Here is a 13789-nt window from a genome sequence, read left to right on the forward strand (position 1 = left end):
GTATCGAAACAGCCCTGGGACGGTAACGACACGTTGCCTAAAGCTCATTCAGCAGTGGTCCCACGTGTGACCCATGCTCAGCGCCTTCTGTGCCTTCTCTGGTTTCATTCCCACAGCTCTGCTAGGAAGGAAGTGCTATTTATTTGCTTTGTTAACTTACCTTTTAATTAAAGAAACCATTATTTCCATTTTACCGCCCAGGAAACGTGGGCCCACAGAGGTTAAGGCTTGGGGTCACCTAGTTAGTATTTGATCCTGGTCTGAGCTGGAGTTGGTGCTGGGCTTGGACAAAGCAGTGATGCTTGACCACCTCTGCTAAGAGGGTGACCTGACTGGGTGCTTGTAGAACAGGCACCTATAGTGAGGGGGTCGGGCAGAGAAGAAAGAGGAGACCTACAGGGTCCCTTTAGGGCTGAGATCCTGTGTTTCTCTGCAAGTCTGATTCCTTACCTGCCCCTTGCTGGCCCCCACCTGCCCCTTCCCGGCATTTCCCCAGCCCCACTTTCCCTGCACCAGGAGAAGGCTGCCTGCAGAGCAGCAGGGCAGATCCTGGCTCCAGGCCCCTCCCCCGACCTTGGCCTTGCTCCAGGGCTCCTTGGTGGCCAGGGTGCCCCATAGTCAGCTGCCGGCTCTCCTCCTCTAGATCAAAGCCCTGGAGCTTGACAGCAACCTGTACCGCATCGGCCAGAGCAAGGTCTTCTTCCGGGCTGGTGTGCTGGCCCACCTGGAGGAGGAGCGGGACCTGAAGATCACGGACGTCATCATCGGCTTCCAGGCCTGCTGCAGGGGCTACCTGGCTAGGAAGTAAGTCCCGGAACACCCACACCTTGCTCAGGACCCCCCAGCTCTCCTATAGCAGAGGGCACTGAGGAAGCGGGGCCTGGGTGCCCTCATGCCGGCAGGTGTCCCCCGGGGAGGCCACATGGCTTTCCCTGCCCCCTGCTTCCTGGATTTCTGCCTGAGGTTTAAAGTAAGCAGGCGGGAGGGGTGACGGTGTTCAGATTTTCCCTCCAAGGAAACCCCTGCCTCCCACTGTTCCTCCCTGTGTCCCTCCTGTAGGGGTGACACCCAGAGGACCCTGAGCTCCGGGGAGGAGGTGCCCTTGAGTCCCAGCAGCTCCTGTGGGGTCAGGGGCAGGCTTGTGCAGGACAGTGGGCAGGGCAGCTACGCATTTGCTCCTTGACTCCTCTGTGTCTGGGCTCTGGGGCTTCTGTTCCAGCCTGAGCTCTGAGCGTTGTGGGGAGAGCATGAGTGTGGGTGTTTGGATAGATGGACGTTTGCAGGACATGAGCTGCTGACGTTCTCCCCCCAACAAAAGCCCCAAGATTGTGGGTGGCATGAGGGTGGGGAGCTACAGTTGACTGGTGGCCTTAATGACCAGGGGTTACACTTGACTCTGTAGCGACCTCACTCACCCTTTAGTGAAGAAAGGTGGTTGTGACCTTGTCCTGGTCACCTCTGCGAGCTCACCTGTAGGACTCAACCCCAAGCCGGCCTCCTTCCCCCCACATCTGTTTTGAAGTGCTCCCGGCAGGGGTCGGTCCCTCCAGTAAAGCCCTCGGGAGCGCGGTCGGGACTGTGGGCAGGGAGGTGGGCCAGCCCCCACCTGGAGGTGCTGACCGTGACCCTCGCCCCACAGGGCCTTCGCCAAGCGGCAGCAGCAGCTGACGGCCATGAAGGTTCTGCAGAGGAACTGCGCCGCCTACCTCAAGCTGCGCAACTGGCAGTGGTGGCGGCTGTTCACCAAGGTGGGTCTGGGGGGGCTCCGTGCGGCAGAGGGACCAGCGGGCCGCACGCCGGCCTCCTGCGGGGCTCGGGCCCCGGGCTGGCACTTTGCCCCTGTGTCTCCGGGCCCAGAACTTGAGCCGGGGATGGTCCTGCCCTGAGGGATCTCGAGGGGTGTGAGCTGGGGCGTGTGTCCAGCGTGGACGGCCGAGGTGCTGTGGGGCTGGGCTGGGGCGGCTCCGAGGGCAGCTCTGGGATGTCAGTGCCCCGCCTGCCCACCACGGTCCCATGTGATAGCACTGCTGCCCACCCAGGAGACTGAGGTCTGTACCCAGTGGCCCCGTCCTCCCTAGCCTTTACAAAAAAATTCTCTTGTATTTTAAAGTCGGTCAAGCTACTTTTGTTTATGGTACGTAATTTCTGGTAACTGCAAAACACTATACCAACAAAAAGGATAAATAAGAAAGTAAAAATTCACCTATAATCCCTTCAACCTTGAGCCAACGTCAATATTGAATAGATGTTTCAATATTTATTCCGTTTTTTTTTAAACACGCCCATTAAATCTCTGCTGTGTAAACCATACACCTTCTTACATAGCTGAGCTTTTTGACTTGTGTAAACAGTCTTTTTTTTTCTGCGTTTTCCATTTAAAATTTTTTCATAAGCATAATTTTTTAAAAGTCAGCATACTGTTCCCTAGAGATGTTTCATAATTTATCTAGCTACTTTTCAGGCGGTGGATCTTTATCTCTTTGCTAAATTTTCACTGTTGTAAACAATGCTGTCCCGAATGTCTTCATGCACATACAGGGCTAATTTTCCCGAAATGTAATTGGTAGGTCAGTGGCCTATGGCGCGCAGCACCAGGTTGACTTCCTGAAAAGCTGTACCCGGGGGCACCTGCTCCGCCCGGTGGCCTGCCTGCCCCTCGCTCTCGTGCCCTGGCGCTTCCCCAAGTGAGGGGAAAACCCCCAACTCTCAGCCTGGACGGGCTTCTTTCCGTGAGCTGTCTCCTCCACCTCCTCTCCTAGGTCAAGCCGCTGCTGCAGGTGAGCCGGCAGGAGGAGGAGATGATGGCCAAGGAGGAGGAGCTGGTGAAGGTGCGGGAGAAGCAGCTGGCTGCTGAGAACAGGCTCTCAGAGATGGAGACCCTCCAGTCCCAGGTGAGTGTCTGCAGACTCTGCCCACGTGGTGCTGCCTCCTGCTGGCCACCTGGGCTGCTGCTTAGTCGCTTCATTTGTGTCTGACTCTGTGCAACCCTACGGACTACAGCGTGCCAGGCTTCTCTGTCCATGGGATTCTCTGAGCAAGAAGACCAGAGTGGGTTGCCATGCCCTCCTCCAGGGGATCTTCCCAACCCAGGAATCGAACCCAGGTTTCCTGCATTGCAGGCAGATTCTTTATCACTGAGCCACCAGGGAAGCCCCAGTAGACAAAGCATAAACTTGGCATTGAAGGAAAATCGGGGGGTAGTTTCCTCGATGCAGGATGTGATGTTTAGACATGCCTGGCAGCTTAAGCATGCTGAGATGGAGCCTTCGCTGGGGACCAGCTCTCCCACGGGGACAGGCAGCCCGCAAGCAGCTGTCAGAGCTCACATTTCCCCCGTGTTCCCACAGCTCATGGCTGAGAAGCTGCAGCTCCAGGAGCAGCTCCAGGCGGAAACGGAACTGTGTGCCGAGGCTGAGGAGCTCCGCGCCCGTCTGACGGCCAAGAAGCAGGAGCTGGAAGAGATCTGCCATGACCTGGAGGCTCGGGTGGAGGAGGAGGAGGAGCGCTGCCAGCACCTGCAGGCCGAGAAGAAAAAGATGCAGCAGAACATCCAGGTGCCCAGAGGAGGGGCCGGGCCGGACCGGACCCAGGAGGGGAGGGGGGACGGGGCGGGCGGGGAGCAGGGACATCCCAAGTGCTGTGGGAGGACAGTTCTTGTCCTGGGGGCAGCCTTGGGGAGGTGTTATTTTTGAGGCATTTTGTTTGTTTGTTTGCTATGCTCTGTGGCTTGTGGGATCTTAGTTCCCCAACCAGGGATTGAACCCTGGTGCTTGGCAGTGAGCTTAGAGTTCTAACCACTGGACCGCCAGGGAATTCCCTGGCTCATTATTTCTGACACACGTGTCAGGTGTCCATGAGCCCTGCCCCTGCTGAGCATTGAATCCAATTTAATTCCCATCCTCTGTGATCACTCCGGCTGGTCTGAGGAGCGGAGGGTGGACTCTCACTAGAGGAGGCCCCTCAGAATACATGACCCTGTGTTGGAACCGGGATCTGGGGTTCTCATCCCCGCACCCCAGTTTTAAATACGTGACCCTACAAGTGGGCACTGGGCCCTGACCCATCTGCTCACGGTCGCCCCGGCTTCACGGCAGGAACTGGAGGAGCAGCTGGAGGAGGAGGAGAGCGCCCGGCAGAAGCTTCAACTGGAGAAGGTGACCACTGAGGCCAAGCTGAAGAAGCTGGAGGAGGACCAGATCATCATGGAGGACCAGAACTGCAAGCTGGCCAAGGTGAGGCTGGTGGCCGGGCCCCTGTCAGCGTCTGCCAGGCCACAGATGAGAGCTGGGAATCACGTTAGAGGAGTGGGAGAGACACCGTTGGGATGCTGACCTTCATCTCTGGAGGATGGGGTGGCCAGCTTTGCAGGGCAGGACGGCTGTCTGGAAGCCTGCGACATGGGGAGTAAGCGGGCTGTGTGGTCGCTGTTGTGGAATCAGGACTCCAGTGGTGGCCACACAAAGCAGAAAGTGAGAAGAGCAGGGTCACTTTAGGGGATGAGGAAGGGCGAGGTCACAGGCAGAGAGAAGGTAGCGCCTTCCTCCCCCAAATTCTCTCACTGACACTCACCATCACCTGGAAGGTCTTTTTACCTGAGCAGAAAGGGAGACTGCAGACCTAGGAAATTGCTTGGACACCCTGTTTATGGGTTCCAAGGAAGCTTACCCAGCTGTTTCAGAGGAGCTAGTGACTTTCACAATGACCCCTTTGATCTGGGAAATCCTAATGCACTTGACGAGGTGTTTAAGGTCCTACTCCTCCATTCAGACCTCAGTGTCTGGGTGAGTCATGCTTGAGGAGACCCAGTGCCTTCTGCATTCAGCTAACTTCTAGCTCTGACCCAACCTCGCCCCCCAGGAGAAGAAGCTGCTGGAAGACAGAATAGCCGAGTTCACCACCAACCTCATGGAAGAGGAGGAGAAATCGAAGAGCCTTGCCAAACTCAAGAACAAGCATGAGGCGATGATCACTGACCTGGAGGGTAAATGGGGAGCACAGGGACTGTTGGACTTGGGGTTGCTGGGGCACCCACCACTCGAGGACCAGATGGGCCTCGCTGCCAGGAGCTGGGGTGGCAAGCAGGTCTCTCGGGGCCTGTGGCATCCAGCCACTGCCCTCCAGACCTGAGACACGGCAGCCACTCCCTGTGAAGCCTGGTATTTTATGTAAGATTTGAAGACAAAGAGAAGCCACTGAGGACTCTGTTGGCATCCCTCCACTCTTCCTTCTCAGAACGCCTGAGAAGAGAGGAGAAGCAGCGCCAGGAGCTGGAGAAGACCCGCCGGAAGCTGGAAGGAGACTCCACCGACCTGAATGACCAGATCGCTGAGCTGCAGGCTCAAATTGCTGAGCTCAAGATGCAGCTGGCCAAGAAGGAGGAGGAGCTCCAGGCTGCCCTGGCCAGGTGAGGGTCAGAGCGTCAGGCCGGATGGCCAGAGCATTCTCGGCAGGCTTCCTGCTGTGGTTCTTGGTGCATCAGTGAACTGCGGGTATGCGCTCCACTGTTGTCTGGGAAGCTAGCTTACAGCAAAGCATTTCCTGTTCACTGAAAGTGCAGTCTGGGCTTCTTGGTCATCTGTAATCCCTCCCAGAAGTCATCTACAAGCCTAGTCATCCAATCACAGCAGTTCTTTCTTTTATAAAATTTCATGGCTACAAGTATGCTTTTTAAAAATAGATTTTATTTGGGGGTACATTTTTAAGTTCATAAGAAAATTGAGCAAAAGTTGTAGTGATTTCCCAAGAACCCGCCATTAGCAACTGCCCCCACAAGAGTGATAATTTGTTACAACTCATGAATCTGCTGTGAAGTTCGTTTATCACCCTAAGTCCAGAGCACCTTTGTGTCTCTACTTTGTTGTTGTAATCATGGGCTGTAGCATTTTATTTCCTTTTTTTTTTTTTAATTTAAAAAAATGTTTAAAGCACTGAAGCTTAATTTGGAAAATGAAATTTTTCCTCTATGAGGTTTTTGAATTCTCCAAGTGGAATAGCCCTTAAGTCTTCCGGATGCCTCAGTGTCTGTGCCAAGAAGAGCTCCTAAGGGGCTATGATTGTCACCACCAGGAGTGGCTTTGGCCGCACCTCTCTAAGCCTTTTCTGCAGACTCTGCTCTCTGAAGGTGACAGCGACCTCATCCTGACATTGGTGCTCTCTTTGGCAGAGTGGAAGAAGAAACCACCCAGAAGAACATGGCCCTGAAGAAGATCCGGGAGCTGGAATCTCAGATTTCGGAGCTCCAAGAAGACCTGGAGTCTGAGCGTGCTGCTAGGAATAAAGCCGAGAAGCAGAAACGAGACCTCGGGGAAGAGCTGGAGGCTCTGAAAACGGAGCTGGAGGACACTCTGGATTCCACGGCCGCGCAGCAGGAGCTCAGGTGTGCCTGGCGGCTGCCTTCCTGGTCACTGAGGAGGGCGGGGTGCTGCAGGGAGATGGAGGCTCTGGCCTCGGAGGGGGATCCCAGGCCTCTGCACACACACAGTGTGGCCTGTTGTCATGGAGCTTGGACGCTCTGGGAGATAGTGAGGGACAGGGAGGCCTGGTGTGACATAGTCCATGGAGTTGCAAACAGTCAGACACCACTTAGTGACTGAACAAGAACAGATGGAAGCTGATGGTGCCTCAGCAGCTTCTCCCTAGAGTTGAAGAACCTGGCTTGGAGCTGGGCTGAGGCAAGGGTGGGCTTTAAGGCTGAAAGGCTACAGAAGTCCCTACAAGGCATGTCTGTGGGGACTTCCTGGCTCTCTAGTGGTTAGGGCTCGGTGCTTCCACTGCAGGGGGGCATGGGTTCAATCCCTGGTAGGGGAACTAAGATCCAGAATGCTTTGTGGTGCAGCCAAAAAAATAAAAATCTTAACAAATTACTCCTGGCTCCCCATATTTAGAATAAAACCCAATTCCTTGGCTAAAAGGCCTATGTTACTTTTTTTAAAGGAGAGGAAAAAAAGTGTGTCTGTGAGCCTGTGCTACAGGATGGACAGCTGAGGAGGGAAGCCAGCAGGCAGAAGGCTGCCTGGGGTGGCCAGTGCTCCCCACCAGACTCTGAGCCACCAGGGCAGCGTTGCTCCTGGGCCCTGGCCTCCCTTCTGAAGGCGTTTCTCTGTTCAGGTCCAAACGTGAACAAGAAGTGAACATCCTGAAGAAGACCCTTGAGGAGGAGGCCAGGACCCATGAGGCCCAGATCCAGGACATGAGGCAGAAGCACTCGCAGGCCGTGGAGGAGCTGGCTGAGCAGCTGGAGCAGACGAAACGGGTGTGTGGCCCCCCCACCCCCCGACCCCGGGACTGGCTCCGAGAGGCTCGGCCACTGTGGGCCGGGGGGAGGGCTTGGGGACCCTCATGTGGTCCAGGCTCCAGCCCTTCCTGACTGTGACTTCGGGGGAGCATACAGGTCCATCTGTGCTTCAGTGTCCTCTTCTGTGAGGGAGGCTAGTGAGAGTCTATTTCATACAATTACATGAGAGTTGGAGTTGGTAACTTGTGACAGTGCATAGTCAGTAAGGGCTCAGTGAGTTGTTCTAGTCTTATTATCACTATTATTATCCTGTTCAACAACCTGCCAGACCAGAATGTTTCATGGAATTGGAGTGACTCTGAAACTGAAGTTTCAGAGGGCCATTGGGTCCCTTTTCTGAAGCCCAGCCCTTCTCTAGAACACTTCCAACACATGGTCAGCTGGAATCTTCGGGGAGAACCCTGGGGATGTTAACCCGGCTGGTTTCTCAGCCTGGGGACTGTGACCAGGCAGTTCCTGAGCAAGACCAGTCCTGCCTCCTGTGGTTTCCAGCTCACAGCCACCCTTGTTGGCAGCCCGAGAGGACAGAGGCTCTTCTGCGTGGCAGCCTGTACAATATGTTCAAGAAACATGCCTGTCCCTCTGTTTCCCTTTGACTTCCTTCTGGTTCTGGGCAGATTGAAGCCTTGCCTGTTCCTCTAGCGTTTTTCACCCAAAGAGCTTTTGCATGCACTCAGGGTCCGGTTTACCCTTGAACTTGTCTTCGATATTGTGACTGACTTGATATAGAATAGATTGGGATTGTGTTTGTTCTGTAAACTTGGCTTTTACAGAACTTGGCTTTTATTTTTTGGAAGAACATTTCAGTGTTATGGTGAACATCAAATTTCTAAGAGGCTTTCCTGGAAGTCTAACTATGGACAGTTATAATTTCCCTCAGCCTATAATAATAATGCTAAAATCTTAACATGAGCAATGACGATGTCTTGCCCTTGGACATTCTGTGCACCCTGTGCAGGAGGCCAGGCAGGGATGGTTTGAGAGCCAGGGGAGCCGTGGTCCTCAGAGGTGAGGCCATGCACCAGGCATCCTGTTCCAGCTGGGTGATGAGTCCACATCAGGCCTGAGCCCTCCAAGTCCATGGCCCTTGCCAGCTCGCTGCCCCCTGGACTTGCCCAGTGTCACTTTTGCTGCAGGGCAGCTGATTCTGGGACTGGCTCCACCGGCTCTTTGATGATGTTGAGAAAACCAGCCTCACGTCCCAGGCTCCCCCTTTCACGTCTTTGCTTTCTGCTCCTGCAGGTGAAAGCCAACCTTGAGAAGGCCAAGCAGACCCTGGAGAATGAGCGAGGGGAGCTGGCCAACGAGGTGAAGGTGCTGCAACAGGGCAAAGCGGACACGGAGCACAAGCGCAAGAAGGTGGAGGCCCAGCTGCAGGAGCTGCAGGTCAAGTTCACCGAGGGGGAGCGCGTGCGCACGGAGCTCGCCGACAAGGTCTCCAAGCTGCAGGTGAGGCCCCCGCCGGACTGCCTGGGTCCTGGCCCCTGCTGCCAGGGCCCCTGCTCTTCTCTCTCTCTCTCTCCACAACCCGCCTCATTGTGAGCCCCCCCGGGTTCAGCCTGTGGCTCAGGTCCAGCATGGCTGAGAGAGCCGAGGTGGGCCCCGAGCAATCCTGCTCAAGCTCACGGGGCTTTGTCTCCCGTCCATGCGCAGGTCGAGCTGGACAATGTGACGGGTCTTCTCACCCAGTCGGACAGCAAGTCTAGCAAGCTCACCAAGGACTTCTCTGCTCTGGAGTCACAGCTGCAGGACACGCAGGTAAGGGCAGTGATGGGCCCCCCGCAGCTGTTCCTATCCTGGGAGGACCCTGTGCCCACATGGTGTTAGCTGCCAGGCCTCTGGGTCTTCCTCATAGTGTCCTCCCCAGGCTCTCTGGGACCTCTTGACTCCCCTCCAGATCTTTGCCAGCTGCCCCCTGAATCTGGGGCTTGCTCCTCTCTCCCACTGAGAGCATGGGGACCACAAGGCCCTGACAGTGTGGGTCCTGAGCCCTGGCCCCCCTTGTCCGCTGAGCAGGAGCTGCTGCAGGAGGAGAACCGGCAGAAGCTGAGTCTGAGCACCAAGCTAAAGCAGGTGGAGGATGAGAAGAACTCTCTCAAGGAGCAGCTGGAGGAGGAGGAGGAGGCCAAGCGGAACCTGGAGAAGCAGATCTCCACCCTCCATGCCCAGGTTCGGAGCTGGCTCCCCTCAGATCACCCCGGGAATGGTGGTTGGAGCCTGTGGGCTGGGGAGCTTCTGGCTGGATAGCCGCCTGGACCTGGAAGCACAGCCAGGCCTCTCCGAGCTGGCTGCCCTCCCTCGGAGAGCTCCTGCCCTCTCCAGAACAGGGCTTACTCCTGGGGTCCCCGAGAGAATTCAGGGATCCATGAACTTGGCTGGAGTTCCTCTTCATTTCACCAGTCTCCAGCTGACCCTCAGCATTCTGTTCCCTTATGAATGTACGCAACAAGCTGTGACGGTAGCAGTGCCTGTGGCCTGTTCAGTGGAAACCACCGGTCATTGTTTCTGAGCTGAGGCCAGGCTTTGGGAAGGTCACTGTGCTCCTTGCTACTCAAGAGCCTGCTTTCTGCTGTGCTAAAGAAGCACACTGGTTACTGAACCACAGTCTTAAAAAAATACCTGACAACTGTTCTCTATTATAGTGATTTCTTGGTAGTCCTGCGTATTTTGCTTTATGCCTGTTAAAACATCCTCATGGAAAAGAGGCCATGGTCTTTTCTAGACCCTTAAAGGATCTGGGGCCAAAGATAGACAGAGAGCCCTCTTGTGGATTCTGTCTTAGGACTTAAATGTGCCTGAAGATCTGCACCAGCTCAGGGGAGGGCGCGGAGTCAGGTCCACACCTGGGTGGGGACAGGGAGCAGGTTTCTGCGGTGGCAGCTGTGTGTCCAGGTGGGAGGAGGGGGCCGCAGGACGGACCCCTGTGGGCGGGGGATGCCAGGCTGCTGCCTGGGAGAGGGGAGGGGTGGAGGCTCCCTACTCTGGGCCTCAGTCTTGGTACAAGTGGCTGGTCAGGTCAGGATTGGGTGGCCTTTCCAAGCTGACCTGCGACGTCTACCTGCCTTGGACTCCGTGTGCTAGACACCTGCACTCTGTGGAACGTCCCATTTCCCTGGTCCCAGAGGAATAGAGAAGCGGCTGAGAAGCTGTTTCCATAACTGAGTTGGCACCCCATAACTCTGCTCGCAGTGGCAGCCCAGCTCCCGGAGTAGGTGCCAACTGGGTTCTCCTTACTCCTTGCTCCCACCCAGGTCACCGACATGAGGAAGAAGATGGATGACAGCGTGGGGTGCCTGGAGACGGCCGAGGAGGCCAAGAGGAAGCTGCAGAAGGACCTGGAGGGGCTGAGCCAGCGCTATGAGGAGAAGGTGGCTGCCTACGACAAGCTGGAGAAGACCAAGACGCGGCTGCAGCAGGAGCTGGACGACCTGCTCGTGGATCTCGACCACCAGCGGCAGAGCGTCTCCAACCTGGAGAAGAAGCAGAAGAAGTTCGACCAGGTGGGTGCCGGCAGCACATCCATCCATCCTCCCGTCCATCTGCAGACGCCCTGCCTCGGGCAGAGGCTGTTGTCTGTCAGGCTCTGACCCTTTCCGAGAGCCCGTTGCTTGCACTCATGGTGCCCGCCTATCCCCCCAGCTCCTGGCCGAGGAGAAGACCATCTCTGCCAAGTATGCAGAGGAGCGTGACCGGGCAGAGGCGGAGGCCCGGGAGAAGGAGACCAAGGCACTGTCTCTGGCCCGGGCGCTGGAAGAGGCCATGGAGCAGAAGGCGGAACTGGAGCGGCTCAACAAGCAGTTCCGCACTGAGATGGAAGACCTCATGAGCTCCAAGGATGATGTGGGCAAGAGCGTGAGTCCCGGAGCCTGCGGCCGGCTCTCAGGGTGGGGGGGCGGCCTCTGAACACCAAGAGTTAGGGCCTCACAGACACTGGAGCCAGGGACCTGGGGGCCTCGTACCCCTCTGGTCCTGACTGGGGCCCCTGGTGACAGGTCCATGAGCTGGAGAAGTCCAAGCGGGCCCTGGAGCAGCAGGTGGAGGAGATGAAGACGCAGCTCGAGGAGCTGGAGGATGAGCTGCAGGCCACAGAGGACGCCAAGCTGCGGCTGGAGGTCAACCTGCAGGCCATGAAGGCCCAGTTTGAGCGGGACCTGCAGGGCCGTGACGAGCAGAGCGAGGAGAAGAAAAAGCAGCTGGTCAAACAGGTGCGGAGGGCCTGCCCACTCCCTGGGCAGAAGCGGGCAGGAGTGCCCCAGAGTCTGGGGGCTCCTTTCTCCTTCCACTGGTCTGTGGGAGTGTCCTCCACGTCCTCGCGTCCTAGTTCTCTGCCCGGAGGTTGGTGACCCCCCTCTACCAGGGTTTTGTGGTCAGTAATCCTCACTTTCCCTGGAGGCCCTGTGGACTCCCTGGGACTGGACCAAGCCCCAGCTGGGCCCTGAGCTGAGGCGGTGTCTTTGGGTCCATCCGGCCCCCTGAGCTGTCAGCACCTCCCCAGGTGCGGGAGATGGAGGCCGAGCTGGAGGATGAGAGGAAGCAGCGCTCGATAGCTGTGGCTGCTCGGAAGAAGCTGGAGATGGACTTGAAGGACCTGGAGGCCCACATCGACTCGGCCAACAAGAACCGGGAAGAAGCCATCAAGCAGCTGCGGAAGCTGCAGGTGAGCTCAGGCTGGTCTGATCCAGCCGCACGCGGCAGCATTGGGCCCAGCACGGGCTGGATGCTGCTGGGCTGGCCTGTGAGTGCTGGGAAGTGCCACCTTGAAGTGTGGCGCAGTGAATCTGCCTGCAGGGCGGGAGACCTGTGTTCGATCCCTGGGTGGGAAAGATCTCCTGGAGAAGGGAATGGCTACCCACTGCAGTATTCTTGCCTGGAGAATTCCATGGACAGAGGAGCCTGGCGGGCTACAGTCCATGGGGTCACAAAGAGACGGACACGACTGAGAGGCTAACACTACTACTACTATGCAGATGGAGACCCAGAGGCTGAGTGGAGACAAAATATTATAGTCAGAAGCAAACTTGCAGTAGTCAAAAATTGTTGACTTCACCTTAAACAAAGTAACAAATGTGAAGCTAAAAGTGCAATGGCATTATAGTCACTTAGTCACTTAGTGGCAGTTTTCTAGAATAAGCCAGACATGACTCAGTCCAGCCTTAATGGACAGTGACAGAAGGTTCCAAGCTGATGAATCAGTGCAGCACTCCAGAAACAGAACACCTGCTTGGCCTTGTCAGTAATTAAAAATAACAAGTTAAAAAAAAAAAAACAACCAGCTCTGAGATGCCTCATTATATCCCGCAAACCAGCAACAATAGCACATGTCAACATCTGGTGCTGGCAAGGTCGTAGGCCGTAGATGCATTGATGGTGGTGGTTTAGCTGGTACCACCTGGCCACACACAACAAGGCTTGTATTGTACCCTTGGGCCTGGGGAATCCCAGTTTGGGATTTACCTACAAAAGAAAAGGGGGGATAAAAGTATTTTCCAAGATCTTTAGAGTTAAAATGAATCACAGGAGAACAAAGGACATAGGCTTATGTCTTGTGGTTGGGGCTAACCTGGCAGGCAGCCCTTGACCTGGAGCTTGGGATCCAAGTCAACCAGAAGTGGAGAAAGTAAACAGAAATGCAGGTGGACTAGCACACACCCAGGGCCTGACGCTGCCACAGGTGTCCTTTGTAAATCCTAACGATCGGAAGACTGTCAGTGGTGTAGGACAGAGACGTTTTGTCTTCATCCTGCCCTGTGATAACTGAGCTGAATGTGGGCACAGGCCGAGAACCAGCCACCGGTCCCCATGGGTGCGGCGTCCTCTGGTGTGTGGGGGGTGGTGCCAAGCCTCTCCTCCCCGCCCCCAGGCCCAGATGAAGGACTACATGCGGGAGCTGGACGACACGCGCGCCTCCCGCGAGGAGATCCTGGCGCAGGCCAAGGAGAACGAGAAGAAGCTGAAAGGCATGGAGGCGGAGATGATCCAGCTGCAGGAGGTGGGCCGGGTGCATTGTGCCCTCTGACCAGCAGGGGGCAGCCCAGAGCCTCCACGCACCAGCCTGAGTCCCCAGGGAAGGCCTGGGCCAAGCTCCAGGCGTGGGCAGGGCTGGTTCTTATTTTCTGAAAGGTAGCCCTGCAAGGTTTCATTTAAGTGGGATTAAATTGTGTGTGAATTAAACTGTCACCATTTGGGGCTGACTCCCTTGCACAAGATGGGGCTCTGTGGTAACCACCGCTGCCCACTGTGACCTGGCGCCTGGGGAGCAGGGGGCCCTCCCAGAGGCTTCCTGCTCTGAACATCCCCTGGCGGCCTCTTGCCTCATGTGAGGCTGGTTGTGAAAGCATTCCCCAGGCTCTAGGCCATCTTCTGCAGAGAGGGTGCTGGGCCAGGTAGCCAGGCTTCCTGTCACGACTGGCTGTGCCCTCCTGCACCTGTGGGTTTCTGGCGAGGCCGCCTCAGCCTCAGGGTGAAGCCCTCTCCCCTTCTGGCTTTCAGAGCCCT

The 13789-nt window shown here is 56.3% G+C and overlaps 1 protein-coding gene across 1 annotated transcript in view; it reads left to right on the plus strand.

The window, feature by feature from the left end:
• MYH9 (myosin heavy chain 9) overlaps positions 1 to 13789 on the plus strand; it is an 85151-nt gene that overhangs the window by 66583 nt on the left and 4779 nt on the right. The window contains exons 19-35 of the mRNA XM_043882324.1: positions 644 to 804; positions 1640 to 1748; positions 2760 to 2891; positions 3348 to 3554; positions 4095 to 4232; positions 4858 to 4981; positions 5233 to 5404; positions 6164 to 6376; positions 7108 to 7252; positions 8537 to 8743; positions 8948 to 9052; positions 9311 to 9463; positions 10546 to 10794; positions 10934 to 11146; positions 11287 to 11499; positions 11790 to 11951; positions 13155 to 13283. Of these exons, the coding sequence (XP_043738259.1) occupies positions 644 to 804; positions 1640 to 1748; positions 2760 to 2891; positions 3348 to 3554; positions 4095 to 4232; positions 4858 to 4981; positions 5233 to 5404; positions 6164 to 6376; positions 7108 to 7252; positions 8537 to 8743; positions 8948 to 9052; positions 9311 to 9463; positions 10546 to 10794; positions 10934 to 11146; positions 11287 to 11499; positions 11790 to 11951; positions 13155 to 13283 (2832 nt within the window). The remainder of the gene's footprint in view (positions 1 to 643; positions 805 to 1639; positions 1749 to 2759; positions 2892 to 3347; positions 3555 to 4094; positions 4233 to 4857; positions 4982 to 5232; positions 5405 to 6163; positions 6377 to 7107; positions 7253 to 8536; positions 8744 to 8947; positions 9053 to 9310; positions 9464 to 10545; positions 10795 to 10933; positions 11147 to 11286; positions 11500 to 11789; positions 11952 to 13154; positions 13284 to 13789) is intronic.

This window comes from Cervus elaphus, chromosome 22, assembly GCF_910594005.1.
Source record: "Cervus elaphus chromosome 22, mCerEla1.1, whole genome shotgun sequence".
Classification (NCBI taxonomy): Eukaryota; Metazoa; Chordata; class Mammalia; order Artiodactyla; family Cervidae; genus Cervus; species Cervus elaphus.